At 38.1% G+C, this 19,713-nt stretch overlaps 3 protein-coding genes across 8 annotated transcripts in view; 2 read left to right on the forward strand and 1 right to left on the reverse strand.

The window, feature by feature from the left end:
* The window catches only part of LHFPL2 (LHFPL tetraspan subfamily member 2), a 219,719-nt gene extending 203,942 nt beyond the window's left edge, over positions 1-15,777 (forward strand). For all 5 annotated transcript variants that reach the window (XM_065550072.1, XM_065550071.1, XM_065550069.1 and 2 more), the window contains one exon: positions 5,422-15,777. In XM_065550072.1, the coding sequence (XP_065406144.1) occupies positions 5,422-5,678 (257 nt within the window). In that variant the 3' untranslated portion in view covers positions 5,679-15,777. The remainder of the gene's footprint in view (positions 1-5,421) is intronic.
* AP3B1 (adaptor related protein complex 3 subunit beta 1) overlaps positions 1-19,713 on the forward strand; it is a 580,418-nt gene that overhangs the window by 157,726 nt on the left and 402,979 nt on the right. The gene's annotated exons all lie outside the window — the stretch shown is intronic.
* SCAMP1 (secretory carrier membrane protein 1) overlaps positions 14,517-19,713 on the reverse strand; it is a 72,049-nt gene continuing 66,852 nt past the window's right edge. For both annotated transcript variants that reach the window (XM_042848653.2, XM_005308344.5), the window contains one exon: positions 14,517-18,177. In XM_042848653.2, coding sequence (XP_042704587.2) covers positions 18,013-18,177 — 165 coding nt within the window. In that variant the 3' untranslated portion in view covers positions 14,517-18,012. The remainder of the gene's footprint in view (positions 18,178-19,713) is intronic.

A 19,713-nucleotide genomic window follows, 5' to 3' on the forward strand; every position in this document is an offset into this window, starting at 1 on the left:
AAGCACCCGTTCTCACTTTCGGGTGACGTGAACAAGACGCAGGCAGCATGATCTCCTGCAGATGTCAACAAACTTGTTTGTCTGAGTGATTGGCTGAATAAGAAATAGGACTAAGTTGACCTGTACTCTACAGTTTTACCTTGTTTTATTTTTGAATGCCATTTTTTGTACATAATTCTATATTTGTAGGTTCAACTTTCATGATAAGATTGTCCTACAGTACTTGTATTAGGTGAATTAAAAATACTATCTTTTTACAGTGCAAATATTTGTAATCATAAACAAATATAAAGTGAACACTGTACACTTTGTATTCTGTGTTGTAACTGAAATCAATATTTGAAAATGTAGAAAACATTCAAATAAATGGTATGCTATTGTTTAACAGTGCGATTAAACATTATTTTTTTAAATCACTTGACAGACCTATTTCTTAGGGAAATAGCTATCAGCCATCCTGGCTTATGTCAATGAGTGCCAAGATATGACAAGCTCTAAAAGCCCCTACCTTATAGTATAAATACCAAACTTCCTGCTGATCATCTACTGTGTGTTGGCTATAACAGATTTGCCCATTTCACCCAAGCTGTTAACAAAACAAACCCACCGCATTTATGTGCTTGCTTGAAGATTATAGTGTGGTATGTTTTGGGGACTGTGTGCTGAGCCCAGTGGCCAGTTGGCTATGCTGAGAGCTGACTAACCAGGCTCTAGCCTGCTATCCTTTGATCTCTAGCCCCTTTTGGATCCCTTCAAAACAGGGCAGGCTAATTCAGAGAGAGCAGGGGTTTAAAAATCTTAAATGACCAGAGCTAGCGAACAGAGGAATTTAGAGAGGGAGTATGAGAGGCAGATTCACCTAACAAACATACTCTAAACTTAGGCCAATAACCCACCCATCCCCAAAAACCATCAAATCCTTCAAGAGTAAAAATAATGTAGGCTGAAGTCCAGCAGCAGAGTGTGCGTTATCCAGTTCATTGCACTGAATGTAGTGTGTGATATGTATGCTTGCATTGCATGCACGCAGCTCACAGTCCTCAGACACAGTACAGGTTCTTGAGACCAGAGTGCATGAACTGGAGAAGCTAAGTGAGACAGCTCCTCCTACATAGAGAAGACTTTCATGGACACAGTAGAGAGCAGTCCCACCCCCACTCTGATAGCCTCTCTGCTATTAAGGAGAATGAAAGTCTCAGGGAAGGAGAGCATCAAGCTGGAGCAGAAGGCAACAATTCCATAGCTGGGACCTTCCTACCAACTGATGTCTTGGTATCCTCTTGCACTGAGGATACCTTTCCTGAGAAGGGAACCCTAGTCACTAGGAAGAGCCAGATACTATTATTCAATTATTAGAAATATAAATAGTTGTGATTCTCCCAGTCATCACAAACCCCTGGTAAATTGCGTGCCAGGTGCAAAGTTTGCAGAGCTCACAAGCCATCTAGACAGACTTATGTGCAGTGCTGGGGAGGAGCTGGTGGTTGTGGTACATGAAGGTACCAGTGACATAAGGATAGGTAGGAGAGAGGTCTTGAAAGCCAAATTTAGGCTGCGAGGTAAGAGTAAAGTCCAGGATCTCTATGGTAACAGTCTCTGAAATGGTTCCAGTTCTACACTCAGTACCAGGAAGATACAGAACTGGAGGGTCTCAATGTGTGGATCAGATAATGGTGTACGAAGAAGGAGGGTTCTAGGTTTACTAGGAACTGGGGAACCTTTTGGGAAAGGAGGAGCTTATATAAGAAGCATGGGCTCCCTCTAAACCAAAATGGAACCCGACTGTTACCATGTAACATTAAAAAAAAAATCCCTTACAATCTTTTTAAACTACAGGCTGAGGGAAAGCTGATAGGTGCAGCACAAGCTTCAGGCAGAAACATCACTTAGGGATGAGTTTATTAAAGGGGGACCTCTATCCTAGTGTAGTAGATAGGAGTGAAATTGGTAAAGTACAGGTAGGAGCAGTCAAATGTAAGAATCCTATTTAAATATAACATAGGAAGGCCAGCAAACTGAATATTGACACAATGTACACATGCTAGTACACAAATGCTGGAAGTTAGAGTAACTTGCATTAAAGGAGGATATTGATATAATAATAAGCATCACGGAAACTTTGTGGAATGAGGGTAATCAATAGGACACAGTAATACCATCGTACAAAACATATAGGAATGACAGAGTATGTCACACTTTCACTATATGTGAAAGAAAGCATAGAGTCAAATAAAGTAAAAATCTTAAATGAATCAAACTGTACCACAGAATTTCTACGGACAGAAATTTCATGCCTGAACAATAAGAGGATAGCAATAGCAATTTACTACCAACCACTTGACCAGTATGGTGATGGTGAAATGCTTAGGGAGATTAGGGAGGCTACAAAGGCAGAAAACACAGTAATAACAGGGGTTCAACTATCTCCACATTGACTGGGTACATGCAGGGATGCTGGAACAATTTGTATAGTGGGGGTGCTGAGAGCCATTGAACCAAACTGTAAACCCTGTATATGATGGAAACCACTTCAAGTCAGGGGGTGCAGCAGTAGCACCCCCAGTTCCAACATCTATGGGTACATGTCACCTCAGGATGGGATGCCGAGGTAAAACTTCTAGACATTAATAGATAAAGGACTGCTTCTTGGTGCAGTTAGTCCTGGAACCCACAAGAGGAGAGGCAATTTCTGATTTAGTCCTAAGTGGAGCACAGGATCTGGTCCAAAAGGTGCATATAGCTGAACCACTCAGTAATAGCAACCATAATGTAATTAAATTTAACATTCTCATAGGGGAAAAAATGCAGAAAGAAACCCACCACATTATTTAACTTCAAAAAATGGAACTATACAAAAATGAGGAAGCTAGTTAAATGGAAATTAGAAGCAACAGTCACAAGAGTGAAATGCCTTCAAACTGCATGAACATTAAAAACACCATAATAGAGGTTGAAACTCAATGTATACTCCAAATTATTAAAAAAAAAAAAGTAAGAGAACCACAACAATGCCACCATTGCTAAAGCGCAGCATAAAAGAGGAAATTAGAGGCAAAAAGGCAAAAAATTGGAAAGTCAAATCCTTGTGAGGAAAACAGAAAGGAGCATAAACTCTGGCAAGTTAGGTATAGGAAATATAAGGCAGGCCAAGAAAGAATTTGAAGAGCAACTGACTAAGGACACACAAACTAATTTCTTTAAGGACATCAGAAGCAGGAAGTCTGCCAGTCAGTGGGACCACTGGATGATTGAGGTGCTAAAGGAACACTCCAGGAAGACAAGACTGTGTTGGAGAAGCTAAATGAATTCTTTGCATCCTTCTTGAATATGGGGGAGATCCCCACGCCTGAGTCTTTCTTATTAGGTGACAAATCTGAGGAACTATTCCAGATAGAGGTGTCAATAGAGGAGGTTTTGGAACAAACCGATAAATTAAACAGTAATAAGTCACTAGGACCAGACGGTATTCACCCAAGAGTTCAGAAGGAACTCAAATATGAAACTGCAGAATACTAACTGACATGTAACCAATTGCTTAATGAAATCAGACTGTACCAGGAGAGTAGGTAATGTGACACTGATTTAAAAAAAAAAAAAAAAAAGGTTCCAGAGGTTACCTGGTAATTACAAGCTGGTAAGCCAAATTTCAGTACTAGGAAAATTGGCAGAAACAGAATAATCAGACACATAGATGAACACAAATTGTTGGGGAGGAGCCAACATGCTTCTGTAAAGGGAAATCAACCATTCCTCACCAATCTATTAAAATACTTTAAGGGAGTCAACAACCACTGATATAGTCTATTTGGACTTTCAGAAAGCTTTTGACAAGGTCCCTCACCAAAGCAAAACTAAGCAGTCATGCGGTAAGAGAGAAGGTCCTCTCATAGATCAGTAATTAGTAAAAAAAGATAAGAAAGAGTAGGAATAAATGCCAGTTTTCACAATGAAGTGAGAGAAACATTTTCATAAATGACCTGAAAAAAAGGGGTGAACAGTGGCAAAATTTGTAGACGATACAAAATTACTCAGGATAGTTAAGTCTGACTGCAAAGAATTACAAAAGAGATCTCACAAAACTGGGTGACAAAGAGGCAGATGAAATTCACTGTTGATAAGAGCACATTGGAAAACAAAATCCCAACAATACGTACAAAAAGAAAGATCTTGGAGTCATAGTTCTCTGAAAACATCCGCTCAATGTGCAGCAGCAGTCAAAAAAGCTAACGATGTTAGAAACAATTAGGAAAGAGAGATAATAAAACAGAAAATCTGGTAATGCCATCTTGGATACCGCGTGCAGTTCTGGTTGCCCTATTTCAAAAGAGGATACTAGAATTGGAAAAGGTACAGATAAGGCAACAAAAATGATTAGGAGTATAGCACAGCTTCCATAACAGGAGAGATTAACATGACTAAGGGCGGACATGATAGAGGTCTATAAAATCATGAATGGTGTGGAGAAAGTGACTAACGACGCATTGTTTAGCCCATCACATACCACAAGTACTAGGTGAAATTATTACTCAGCAGGTTTAAAACCAACCTAAGGAAATACTTCTTCACACAACACACTGTAGACCTATGGAATTCATTGCCAGGGAATGTTGGTAAGGCCAAAAAATGTAACTGGGTTCAAAAAGAATTGGATAAGCTCTTGGAGGTTAGGTCCATCAAAGGCTATTAACTAAACTGGTCAGGTAAGCAACCCCATGTTCCGAGTGTCCTTAAACCTCCAACTGCCAGGAACGGAGACCGGACAAGAGGATGGATCACTTGAAATTGTCCTGTTCTGTTCATTCCCTCTGAAGCATCTAGCACTAGCCACTGTCAGAGACAGGATACGAGGATAGATGGACCATTGGTTGGATTGAGAATGGCCACGCTTATTAAGTTCAAAGGTCAATCTGGGGAAAATTTGGAGAAAAACAACAAAACTGTTTAAGTACTAGAGAAATTGGTTTATGAAGAAAGATTAAATGTGGCTTGGCTAAGTGAGGACTCTGAGCAGAATACGATAACTGTTCACAAGTATTTGAAGGGTGTAAACAAAGAAATACTTTAGGGTTTTACAACAGTGTGTAATTAGGGGTAACATGTTTGAAAGTTTAAAAAATGAAGACTCAATAAGAGGAGAAAAACTGAGTGAGATCTATTAGACTGTGAAATAGCCTCTCTCAAGCAAAGTGGTGGAAGGACTAGAAATGTAGACAAAGCACTACGCAGTGTTCCGTAGGGAACAATTCTTACTAGTAGGAGATAGACGAGATGGGCCAACAGGGTTTTTCTATCTCTCATTTCTATTATTTGTAGGGGAGCAGGTGTGACCGAACGTTGTACATTACAATAATTGCAAAATGTTATATTTGGTCTAACACACAGAGGTTGTTAAATTTTATTTTTTCTTTTTTTCTTTTTAAGGCCTCTTCCTTATCTTAGGCTTGATGCTGTACCCTGCGGGCTGGGGCTGCCAGAAGGCAATAAGCTATTGTGGACATTATGCTTCTGCTTATAAACTAGGAGACTGCTCATTGGGCTGGGCCTTCTACACAGCTATCGGTGGCACTGGTCTGACATTCATCTGTGCCATCTTCTCAGCGCAAGCAGAAATTGCCACATCTAGTGACAAAGTGCAAGAAGAAATTGAAGAGGGGAAAAACCTTATCTGCCTCCTTTAAATATAGTGGAAAAAAGATCAGTGTCTATTTTGCCTTTAAATGACTTGATAAAAGGATCCACATTGTGTGATTTAGCCTTATGCGGTCTAGCCTTGAACTACTGAATCAACATTCTATCCCTTGCTGGGCGATGAGGACCAGAGAAAGGAGGATCTGAAGTGAAGAGAGTGTAGATATGTGGGAATTTTTGGTGTGACTACATTTTCAGGACTCAGCAGAATATACAACTTGAGAGTGAGGCGGGGGAGAGTATATAGTGAACAAACGTTGTAATATACCTGACAATTTCTGATTTGATCAGATCGCATTCTCCACGTTGGTCACTTTGAAGGATCTGCATTAAAATAATAAAAGCCAGCACATTTCTACTATGTACAGGACTAGCCTATTTAATCAGGTTTTGTTTTCAAGGGCTTCAATCACTTGTGAACATTTTATTGCCATCTGGTTTGGTACTATAGTTAATATTGTGGTGCTTGTTGATGAGTTTTAAAATTACTTAAAGCACAACTGTTGGGTGTGTTTTTTTTAGATAATTAAATGCATGACAAAGAGAACAGGGTTGACATTAAGACCTTGCTAAAAGTGGTATAAACTGTTAAGGAAGTGAGGCAGGGGCTCATATTATTTAGTTTGTTCTGGCATGAAATATCAGTAACAAGTGGTAGATACATTATATTTTAGCAGCTAGATTTGAAGTTAAATTATTTTTGTTTCATAGCAGAGCCAGGGGAACTGTTGTTACGCTGGAGTTTACCTATATAAAATAAAAATGGTAGAAGTAATGCTTTAGTATCTAAATGTGTGAAACACTGAACTTTGGCTACAAAAATGGTGTCTTTACTAGAAATCCCAGGAATCCTCAATATTTAGGAAAAACACTATAGTGTCTCTGCAGCACAATTGACAGGGTTATTTTGTGAATGCCAACAAGTGTTGAGCGTGCCTCACTCTTCAGTAAAAATATTAACTGTATGTTGGGTTTACAGTTACAATATTTCTCTGTTTGCCAAAAGAAACCTCATTCCCAGTCCACAGGCCAGTGTCTCAGAACCAGTTTAGTCTGTAATAGACGTTCACCCTGCAGGAGGCAATGCCAAATTCTAAATGTTTGTGGGAAAACCTTTTCCCACTCTTTTTAACCACATTTGGTATGGACCCATTTCCAGCACATCAGCAGAAGCAGAAATATGCCTTGCCACGAGTGACATTCCTTTCCAAAACACGTTCAGTTCAGTCATATTACTTGTGTTGTTTCTCCAGTTACTGGAATTATGCTTGAGAGCAGATTAAAAGGATATCAGAAGAAAGAATACTGTACTGCCTTGGGGACGCATGAGCACAATCAAGGGTTTAATAGATAACGATTCACTTGATATTTGATTGGAAATTTTAATTTTAAAACCGTTTATTTCATGGTGGTGGTGAAATACTAGCAGGCACTGAAGGCTGAGCCTATTGTTAGAAAGCTACAGAACCACTAGAGGTGTCTGCAAGTGTATCCATTTTTCTGTATGGTTAAAAATCAAATAACTTCTGCAGACAGAGAATATGATAAGCCTCTGGATTACATGAGTGATTTAGTGTAGAAAACAGCAAATTAATATAGAAATGTGTGAAGGTTTTGTGGTATTTTTGCTGCATCCCTCTAGCATGACCTAGAGCTGAGGAAAATGCAGCTTGCATTAACTATGCACAGTCTTACTAATGTTATACCATTAAATGTAAAAGGTTTCTTTGGAGCTTTTTGAATTCTTTATCTGCTCCTGTGGAAGTCTCCTTCCCAGGAACACTTCTTTAGAAATGATTGATCTGTGTGAGAGATTCTAGTGAGGGCCCAGGCTTCCACTCTAAAGGTTTAAAAAGATAATGTCGCTATCTTTTTAATAAAGGGGTAGTTTGTAAACTCCAATTGGTAATAATGCTGCCTCTCTAATAAGTTAAATCAATTAATTTTCTTTTTAAAGTGGAATAATTTTGTTCTGGTCTGATCCTGATAAACCAGACCTGTTACTTTGGACCCATTAAATTGATAGTATTACTCCAGAATCAATGTGCTGGAGTAGCAGCCCCAGCCCCTGGAGTGCCATTTGTGAAGTGTCAAAGTCCCTGTTTCTCTGTAAATACAAATCCAAGCCCCCTACACAGCCATGCTGCTGACACCTCTGTTCTCCTGTGCACATTCCCAATGGCAGGGCAGAATGATGTGGAGGGTCTTACGCTAGCCACAGGGCAAAACTTCCCCCTTGGTAATATTTATAATTTTCTTTTTCACCACTGCATTGTGAGAACCCAGCCTTTCCTCTTGTTAACACAGAATTCACACTTGAGAAACCTGTGTTTTCCCCCTCCCAATCCCATTGCACACTTATACAAGATTTTAAAACGGGTAACTCACTTTTTCTTTTAAATATTTAACATAAAATGAAGCTATGGGCTGGAACCATTTATGTCAAGTGTCTGCACAAAGCAAGTTTTCTTTTTAAACAAATTATAACCACTTGCAAAAATTGGTGAGTTAGGGCAAAACTGTAGCCACAGCATCATAATGTGTCTTATTTGAAACTGTGCACCTTTGAAATATGTTTCCTTGTATATACAAAGTATACCTTACAAAGCACACGCTCCAAATTTTCAACCATATTATTTGTATGTGGCTGAATCCTATAAAAAATCCTGTAAGAACCCTCCACTTTAGAATACAGATGCAAAGTTATTGCTTGTTCTACAGCTGCTACTACTTCAGAGGCCTCCCCCCACTGGAGCAATACAAGCTGGGGCACTAGAACAACTGTGATATAGAACTTTAACAAGAAGGGGTCTTAAGTGTTGTGAACACCACATGGAATTGGGGTGAAGATGTCTTTCTAATGTTGTAATTTGTTTTTCTTTAGGAAGATCATGTGCCAATGTTAAAAAAAATCACTGCCACCAAATCATGACACTCTCTTCATATAGTGTCACAAATATGTTAAAAATCCAAGTACTATATTAATCAATGACAGATTACTGTTTTCAAAGGTGGTGTGCAATGCTTAACTCAACTGGTTTGGACCGTGCATGCTCCATGTATTGTGTGACTTAAAAAAAAAACACCAGTGAACAATGTATTATTAGGACATACCTATGTTAGGTCTTTACAGTGCTGAAAATATTAAAAGTTGGGTTTTATAGTACTGTGCATAAAAGATACTTGTTTTGCATGTGTTTTTCTGAATTTGTAAGGGAAGTGGACCAGCTTCTATTATTGTATTAATACAACATCAAACTGATCTAATCAACTCAACAGGTCATACTCAGTGACTGGCATAGATGGAAGATATGGTAGGAAGAAACAAACCAAGACTCTTTGCTTGCTCAGGGTTCTGTTTTTCTAACAAGTGATAAGATGGCTTTATTATTACATACAGATTTTCTTAATGGAGTTTTAAAATGTGACCCACTCATTAAGTTTGATGGCTGCTGTTCCTGAATTTCAGTTCCACCAGAACAATGGCCTTCCCAAGACATTCTATGAAAATCATTTTTCTTTTGTCATCTTCAGGCATGTTTAATTAGTTTAATGATGGGCCATATAGCATAACTGCTTCTTAATGTACATGTAGTGCTTAGATGCAAGGAATGTTTGATGTGGCATTTTTTAAAAAACCGGTCTAGCTCACTCAAAATTGTAACATACTAACTTTGTAAATATTTTTAACGAGAGAAATGTTCTTTAAACATCTGTGGTTTGATCACCTTGTAAGCATATATTCTGTAAAGTGCCATAGTTCTTTTTGGAATATAGCATATTTAAATATATATATATATATATATATATTATATACACACGTTATTGCACATCAGTTTTTTTTTTTTTTTTTTTAAATGTGATGTGCTTTAAAAAGGGACTGCCAAGTGAAGCGTGGCTGGAGTTTTGTTTTTGGACAAATGTATTGCTACTTTGGAGTAATGCTATAGAATCTGTAGAGGAAATAGGATAACATTGATTGTAGTTAAGAGATTTTAGATAAACCTTTATTCTCAATTCATTTGAAATACTCAGATCTGGGTAATCCAGGCCTGATTTATGTATAGCCTTAATTTCAACTGTGAAGCTGCACACACTACCCGTAATCTAACAACTAGGGGTACGTCTTCACTACTTCAGCAGGTTGCAATCGATTTATCCGGGATTGATATATTGCGACTCGTTAAGACACGATATCGATCCCCGAATGTGCTCACCGTCGACTCCGGAACTCCACCAGAGCCAGCGGCAGTAGCGCAGTCGACAGGGGAGCCGCGGCCGTCGATTCCGCGCCGTGTGGACCCCAGGTAATTCGATCCAAGATACTATTCGCGTAGCTGAAGTTGAGTATCTTGGATCGATCTCCCCCCTCCCCAAGTGTAGACCAGCCCTAGGAGTTGCTGCTGAACACAATGGCCATCTGTTAACAGTTTTCTGACACCAAACACTTTGTAAAGGTTTTTATTGCACTACCTTGTGCTATCACCTATTTTAAACCAGTTGGGTCCATTTATTTTACTTGAAAAGCCAGAACTGGCTGAAAAGGTAAACATTTCTAATTCTGCAACGTGACAGGACTCTGGGGTTTAGCTCCTTAGAACCTGATGCTATTTCCACAGCTCTTAGAAATAATGAATCCAGAATTGATAGCAAGGTAGTTCCCAACTCAGCCGAATCCCCTATTAGATATTACATTATCCCTGTAGAGATGTTAAGGGATATCGATAACCAGAGATATGTCTCCTTCCTTTTTATGTTAATCTGAGAAAAAAAACAACCTCTGTCCCCACCATATTTCATCTGCTGACTGTACACTGGCTTGATGTCTGTAAATAAAACTAATACGTTTTTCAAAAGAGGTGGTATATAACTTTAACCTAAGGTTAGTGGAGGGGGAAATTTGCAATTCAGAGCCCAAAACTCCCTCAGAGGGTTGGTTCTAACATAAGATTTCATTATATATTTGAGTGCAAAATTAACTCTCTTGCCTGTGGAGCCATAGACTGGTGCCACCATAACACATGTTGGTGTCTGTCTCATTCCACCTATTGGACAAGCTGAACTTTATTATATACCTTTAAATAGGCTCATTATGTTCTGCCTGTTCATCTGCACCTAAGATGGCATTCCAAACCTTTGAGCAACTGTAAACCTCTTGCTTTTTAAAAATATTAAAAACCTGCCTGAGAATTGACAAGGGGAGAAGGGTTTTGAAGATGTTGGTATTTACGTGGCAAAGTAATTACGTTTAAAAAAAAACCTTTCATACTGCATATGGAAGCTTTTCTTTGAATACTTGTGCCTTCAGAACAATGGTCCCAGAGTGAACTTCACCTAACAGAAAAGTGACAAAATCCATGCTATAAATGCATGGCCATTAGCCACCTTTAGCAATACTCAGAGACAGTAATGAGATGTAAATTCAGTTGGCCTGGCTGGGAACGGTAGCAAAGAAGAGAAAAAGCCATGTCAATCCAGCCAATTCCAGAACATGTAATTAAAATGAAAAGATGTAACACCTCTTCCTTCTATTTTGAGCAAAGAATCATGCATACCCTCACTGTCTCATTCTCCCCTGAGAAACATCAAAAAGACATGCCATGGAGACAACAGCTCTTCATCAATACTATAAAAAGTTCCCAACTGCACTGCCAGCACTCAAGGCATGGGCCAAGAAAGACAAGCACAGTTAAAGTGTGTGACAAGAATGCCAATGCACAGGTAATTAAAACTCATTTCATTAGGCTGGTGTCAATTTTATTTATGTACCCTCTTAGCAGCTTCTGCAGCAAGGCTAAAAATTAACACTTTGAAATTGCCAGACTCAGCTTAGCTGAGGATTCCAAGAGCAACAGTGGCAAATTCGCAGATGCCTAAAGTGTTCTGAGCCAGATGATCACCATAACTGATGCATCTCTATCCACCTAGCTCTGGCAGTAAAAACCTCTAATCCAGAGAAGTTCTCCCTGCAGCCCAGGGACAGACAACAATAGATTGAGGGCACAAGACAGTACAGAAGCTGTATTCCAACTCTGTTCTAGCTGTGGGCTCGATGATCAATCACTCCAGCATAATATCCAACTTCAATATCAAAAATTTGCATCCCATTTCCCTATTCAGGATGTGAAAGTTTCCTTAACTAACTGAAAACAGCAATATTATGCATAAACAGCCCATAGGCAGAAGCCAGCACAAACATACAGAGACTGCTCTTGCCAATGTCATGTACATGAATTCCTTGCTTTTACTTTAATAGGTGGTGTTATAACATACAGTAACATGGTTCATTGTACTACTTTAAACACTTTACCATAACCAGTCACTACCTGGGGACGGGTATTATGAAACAGGACATATACTATATGACCTACACAAAAGTAAGAAAATATGAAAAAGTTTTAGCTAGTAACTGCCTATGCTTCTGTTAAGAATTGGCATTGGGAACAGTTTTGTTCTGGAACAAAATTGAATGCTTGCAGAGCTATGCTTCCATAGACTTCAAATATTTCTCAGAAACGTGTCGTGATTTCCATTTCAGTGCTAATACATACCTAAGCTATTATCCCACTATTGAAGTAAAAGATATGCACTGTTTCCTTTGTAAATTCATCTCATTTTTCTCCAGAGCAAAGACGCTCACCTATGTGCAGGGTCAGAAGTGTCTCAGACAGAATCCCTCACAAAAGCTAATACATGTTTTATTTATTATTGAAATTTAATTTTCTTCTTTACTTGTTGGAGGGAAACATTAAACAGATACGTATCTCAATTATCTCTGTTCCATTCTGCCCTGTGCTTGATTTGTGAATGGAAGCTTTTCTGGTCAGGCTCATTTATTTAGAGTCAAACTGCATTCACCTTACCAAGCCAGCTAGGACTGGGACACTGAAGAGTAAAACACATATTAGGCTCCCATAAGACAGACACCTCCCCATCCCAATAAATGTCTTGAGAATTGACAACTCTTTTTTTTAAACAGACATTTAAACGTTTCTTATTAAGAATACATGTCCACATGGTTGCCAGCAATAAACAAATAGTAGTATGGAACTATTTTGACCATATTCTTCCTCAACAGCATTTATAATAATGAAAACTGAATAAAGGCATAACAACTTTTTTTAAAAATCGCCCTTTAACTACCACAAAGATGAGTATCAGAGGGGTAGCCGTGTTAGTCTGAATCTGTAAAAAGCAACAGAGGGTCCTGTGGCACCTTTAAGACTAACAGAAGTATTGGGAGCATAAGCTTTCGTGGGTAAGAACCTCACTTCTTCTTGCATCTGAAGAAGTGAGGTTCTTACCCACAAAAGCTTATGCTCCCAATACTTCTGTTAGTCTTAAAGGTGCCATAGGACCCTCTGTCACAAAGATGAGGAAAATCCTAGGGAGAATTACATCTAACAATAAGAAAACAAACCTAATAACTGAACCCATGTTTTATTTCACCACCGTAATGCTCAACCACAGCAATCACTGAGCTGACAGATGTACTAACAAATTTTTCAAACAAAAAATAAAAATGGAGGCAAATACAGCACCATTTGCAAATCTAACCTACACACAGATAATGTGCAATTAAAAATATGGTTGTTTCTGCAGCTCTCCAGAAAAAATGTTACAGCTGATGCCTCTTTACAGACAGACAGACAGAGAGTGAGAGAGAGAAAAAAGGGTTGGTGGTGCTTTTCTAGGAAAAGACTACAGTGAACATAGCATAAAATTCTTTCCCAAGAAGGGAATAGCTTTAAAGGGAAACTGTCAATCTGTATTTATTTCTGAAACTCCATGTTTCCTGACAAAACATCCCTTACAATTTTTTAAAAGTCAAACCATGTAAACCATGCAGCTGAAGAAGTGGGTTTTTTACCCACAAAAGCTTATGCCCAAATAAATCTGTTAGTCTTTAAGGTGCACCGGACTCCTTGTTTATGTGGTTACCCTCTGATGCTTGCAACCATGTAAAGTTTTTGTAAGTGTTTTCTGCCTCCCCGCTATTTGTTTCTAACGGTCTTAACAGAGCACCCAGCATGCTCAGCCCTACCTTTCTTTCCCCTCCCCTATTCTCTGTGCACATGCCTTCCTGCTAGGGTGACCAGAGAGCAAGTGTGAAAAATCAGGATGGGGTGTGTGGGGCGGGGGGAAATACGAACCTATATAAGAAAAAGACCCAAAAAATCGGGACATCTGCTCACCCTACTTCCTGCTGCCATTTTTTTCTGGTAAGCCTCCTCAGGAGCAATGCATGAGAGTTATGTAATCATTCTAATCATGAGCAAGGAAGTGCAACTATATCATAACTGACTATACACAAGAGTGGGTTTTTTTTTTGCTTTTTATTGTAGCCATTTTAAATATTACTTGCTGTATAGTATACCCAAACTTTTTAGAGTTGAATGTGCCCCTTTAAAGAAGTTAATCTGCTGCAAAAACATCTAAATACAAAGTAACAAGGGAGGAGGAAAACAGGGAAAATTGGTTATAGATAATTTCACTACTGTTAGGTGTGCAACTGTCTTGAACAATTCACTTCTGATTGGATAACTGCCTAGAGAAATTACTGGCTACATATCAGAACAAGAGTATCACTGTACTGTGCATTTGCAAAACACTATTACAGTACAATGGTCTACATCAACTGTCAAGTTAGCTGTTTACAAACCCTTAATATAAGATAATAAATCCAGTAACATACTCTACATATTAATTATATGAAACAGCAGTAGACAGCAATGTTATTCCATTACACTTGAACAGAAACAGAACAAAATATTGATACAGAAGTGTCATTTCAGAAAACAGAAAAATAAACAGTAGCAAACCCAATATTGTTTTCAGCAGTTTCATTTTACTTCCAGTAAAATCCTAGGTAAGGTTTAATACTCACATTTTTGAGAGAGAGATTTTGTATTGATTTTAAACTTTCATTTTATAGCACAAGTACAAAGTGGTGCAAGCGCTGCTGAAGTTTTCCTTCATACTATTGGAGTAATGCAATCCTAGTCATACTAATTTGTTATTCTGGTAGTGGACATCTTACTTTCCCATTTCAGCAGATTACACAATTTATATACAGATTGTAAAAACCAAATGATATTTTTATACAGAGCAGCCTTCCTGCATGTTTACCTGACCTTTAAAAAAAATCCCTATCTTGTTTAAAACTATTCTGAGCAAACATCCAGGAAACAGTATTTTTATTCTATGACCTTGTGTTAATACAATAAATATACAAAACTTGTGAACTACTCAGACATGCAACATCAGAGGGACAGAATGAGTGTGTTTCTACAGAACCATGACATTCACTAGGATGGCAGAGCATTGTTAGTAATTTACAAAATATACAAACATCCCTCGGATAAATAAATCCAAATCCTAAATTACAGATCACTGACTATTGACATTCCAGTGTTTAAACTTCATACTTTAAACCAAATTTGCCACAATACAACAAAATGACAATGTAAGTGGGTGCATATTGTGTTAACTGATAAGAGACCAATACCTCTGTTAGTAAAGTAATAATATTTTAACAAACATCAGCCTTCAGTTCTCAAATCTAAAATGAGAATATTTTTCCTCTGGATCACAAATATTCATATATATTAATTTTGTACCGTCATGTATTTTTGAGTGCAGAGGTAAACATGCAAGAATCATAGAATCATAAACATAGAATCATAGAATATCAGGGTTGGAAGGGACCTCAGGAGATCATCTAGTCCAACCCCCTGCTTAAAGCAGGACTGTAAGTAGACATGTGCCTGTCAGTTTCAAGTTGTTTTTTAATAGTATCACACGCTGGTAATCTACTATTCTACAGTATGACAATAAATCTAACTGTGAGGATGGTGTCCCTCATACCCCATGAGAAAAAGAAAAATGCTTGATTCAGGCTTAAGATCCATCCTTAAAGGAAGTCCTCAGTACAATTTTCATACTTGGTTAAGATGACTCTCAAAAGTAGGACTTAGATCTAGAGAGGCCTGAAAGGTGCTAGCAGATGACAACACAAACTGTAAAATAAAAATTCAGATGGAACATTAAAGATTAAACAAATTTGAAAGAGAACTAAAACCTCCTCTACGGACTTTTAAAAAGTGCTGGGGAAAAGCTTTAGAGAGAGTCCCTGTTACTGTTATTTCAATTGCATTGTTTAATTCATAGTGAAGAGAATTCTATCTGGAGACAATATAATTATGAACAACAACTTCAGAATAGATCATATTATAATGCTTTCTTACCATATTTATCTTTACTACTAAAACTGGATTTCGAGAAGTTAAATTACGAATTTAAGTTGTACTTGTAATTTATACAGGGATTTATGTATGCAAGTGCTACGCTGCTCCAGGTATTAAGCTGTTGAAGGGTATTTTTTAAAATGGTCTTATTTTACAATATGCATAAAAATTGAAGTGAGAAGATTATTCCTCCAATCCACATTCAGGACATGGGGCCTCTCTGGGCTGGTCTAAAAGCACTTAAAATGCTGCAGCTGCACTGCTTCAGGAGACACACTACCTACACCAACAGGAGAGGTTCTCCTCTCAGCATAGGCATTCCATCTCTCCAAGCGGCAGTAGTTAGGTTGACAGGAGAATTCGCCCATTGACCTAGCACTGTCTATACTAGGAAATTAGGTCCATTTCACTGCATCACTCAGAGAGGTCCTGCATCACACATCACCAGGCCTTTATAATGTTAAGGTTTAAACTTGAAAACCCTTATTCATATGAGCAGTCATACTGATTTCAGCGAAAGCATTTATGTAATATTTGGGGGTCAAGTCCTTAATGATCTCACTTTCTGAAACTGGCATTTTACGATTTTAAACTTAGTCCAAAGTACTACATATATTATCATCCAATAAACCAACCTACCAGGAATCTCAAATGGCCTTAAATAGACAGTGACATGATTTTGAAGCAAGAGCTGATTAGGATTTGGAAAATTACTTAAGTACCAGCATGAATCACGGTGCATCACAGCATCAGTTTAATCTATTAGACAGATATCCATTTCAACAATGTGAATGTAATTAATTTTATTCTCTCTTAATGGAGATAAAAAATATTTCACTTTTCCAACTCAAAATAGTTAACAATCTTCATTATTCAGCTTGAATCAAATCACACATGAAGGCTGAGGTGCGTTAAAAGGAATTCAAGTATGTGTTAAATGCCACAGTTTAAAAAGTTTGATTAGAGAAAATATTCCTGTAAAAAAATTAAATACTGTATATTCAGATTTTTGGAAAAGCAGTAAATAAAGTGACTGACCAAGCTATAGATTTAGTACCACTGGTAAACACAAATTGACACTGAAAAAAACACCCCCTCCCTCCCACACACACACACACACACACACACACCCCACAAAAATTTCACTGCATTTAAAAGGGGGCAAACAACTGGTTATGGAAGTGTTCTAAAGGTTGGTAATTTTTCCTCTAATAGAATGTGTTTTCCTAAGACATGAAAACTGAAATTAAAAATAGCAAATATAATTATTTAGCTCTTTGATCAAAACCATCAGTTAACTTCTCTTAACTGTACATCGCATTACACATTCTGGCAGCAAGAATGTCTATGCAATAGCCATTTCTGATTTAGAAAAAAGTATGCCATGAAAATGGATACAAACCAACACTATAATCATAAGTGGTACAGATAAATCCTGGACCAAAACACTAATTCAGCATGGCCAAATATCTCAACAATATTCATGCAAACTTGTAGATTTATATTAAAAAACCTACTGCCCCCCCAAAAAAAATTTACATGATCTACCATACTTGTATCTGTCCATCAGCTGCTGAAACTGCCACAGCAGCAGCCAAATCTAGAGTCTCAAACTGTCAGTCTACTTCTTACAGTAGAAATAGGGAAACAGGCTCTCAGGAACAAAAATAACTGCTCCAAAATGCTTTCCTTAAGTTAAAACAAAAGATTCCAGAGTGAAATACTAAAAAAACCCTCTAAATACATTTAACTGATCACAGAAAGTACCATATCAATTTCAGAGCCATTGCTGAAGTTTCCACCAAAATATTGTTCCTCCAGAAAATAGGGAGAATTATATATCTAGAATGTATATAATGTTTTAAAGAGGGCAAAGAAGGTTGGCTGTGGGTTTTTTTGTTTTGATAAATAAATGTATAAAGGAATAAAACAAGAATTTGTTTCCTGTTTTAGCCCATGCACAGCTGAAGGAGAGACATACATGCTGTGTGTATTTTGAACGCAAGTCTTTAGGAATAGAATTAATAAAATGGAAAATAAAGTACAGTCAAAGAACTGTAGTGATTTTCGTATTTCACTAAATTTGGTTACCCTTGAAAGCATTTTGAGCTGCACTAGTTGCTGCTGTAGATGCTGCATTTGCTGCAGCTGTTTGTACAGTTTTGTTGGCCATCACACCAGTTGCAAACTCTTGCTGGGCTTTCTCAAAACTAGCACCGGTTGTGCGGTATAGGCCGTGCACCTAAGACAGAAAGGGAGGGTGAAAGGGGAAGGGAGAGGAGAGAAACAAGAGTTAAAAAGTGTTATGATCATTCCATTATCTAGATTTGTAGATGCTACACCAAAAGTCAGACAAATTAAATGAATAGAGTGATGGGGAAATTTGATTCTGTTGCCTGCTTGCAGCTGTATGGAGGATAATCAAACAGGTGAACTTTAGTCCCCAGCATCAACAGCAAATATTTGTTGATGTTTTAGACTTATGTGCCTTTTAATTGGCATTTAAATGGTAAAATCCTAAACAATTAAAAAATGGAAATATAGCAAGTACAGAAAACCACCTAGTGCAACATATTTTACATTAAGTGACACTCAAAATTAAACAGTTCTTAATGCATTAAAACGTAAAAAAAAAAAGAAGAAACAATGCTCTTTATAGAAAGTATAGTTTAATCTGCTGTGGTAGCACATTTGGCACGGTGAGGCAAATTGCTTAGGTGGGCTAAGATGACTTCATACTGACTGTTTGAAGGAAAGGAGCTTTTGACAGGTCAGAGGAATGCTTCCCAAGAGATGCAGTGAGAGCAATGGGGAAAAATTTATCCCAAGCTGCCCCAGGTAGTAGTCGCAAAATGCTTTTTCCTACTGCTCAGAAACCAGCTATCTATAAAAAAAGGACCTGGCTCTAGCCCATGTTTCTAGCCTGGAGTTGCTTACGGAATCAGTCTCATCCATGCTCTGACCTTGTCAACACCTTCCCTCCAATCCACATTTGCAGCTGCTCACCCTAAATCAGTTAAGTACTCCTCCAGTAACACCATCCCTCCTCCTGTTGCTTCCCTAAGATAGTTCCTTAGATATGAAGACAGAGGTAACATCATCTTTCCTTCAGTGAAGCTTATGAAGGTTTAAGTTCCATCTTATTTGGCTTCTCTCATAAATGTTATTCCATGTCAATAAAGACGTAAATAGCTCATGTCCAGATAATCATGTATTCTTGAGGAACCCAACTGTGTCTGGGAGACAACTGAGTGTGACAGATCAGTGCCATGAGGAACAGCAGGATAGGAGAAAGGGAAACTCATTTTAAAAAGTTATAGCACAGGAACAGGTTATGCTCTTGGAGGGAAAGAAGATAACCATTGGATCTCTCTCTCCGCCATGCCACCTCTGAACCTCTTCCGAAATACCAGCAGGACAGAATCCTTTAGGGATGGTTGAAATCCCCAAAAGATGACAGTCCCTTAAAGATAAGGTAGGAAAACTAGAACAACAACAACAGAGAGGCTACCCCTGTATGCATTTGAACAACACACATCTTATTTGGGTATTTTGTGTGTCTAAGTTTATGCCTTCTGGATAGAAGGCAAACAAGAAGGAACTGAGTTCTACATACTATATCCTGATCTAGGAAATATTTCTACAGTGCTGTCAAGTCCAGGACATCTTTCTTAGGGATTTTTATAGCACTTATCACTAGAGTATCTGAGAATGCAATTTTTCAAATGTGGATGCCTAAAGCTAGGACGCTACATAAAACTGGCCTGGTTTTCAAGGG

The sequence above is a fragment of the Chrysemys picta genome, chromosome 6 (genome assembly GCF_011386835.1).
Source record: "Chrysemys picta bellii isolate R12L10 chromosome 6, ASM1138683v2, whole genome shotgun sequence".
NCBI lineage: Eukaryota > Metazoa > Chordata > Testudines > Emydidae > Chrysemys > Chrysemys picta.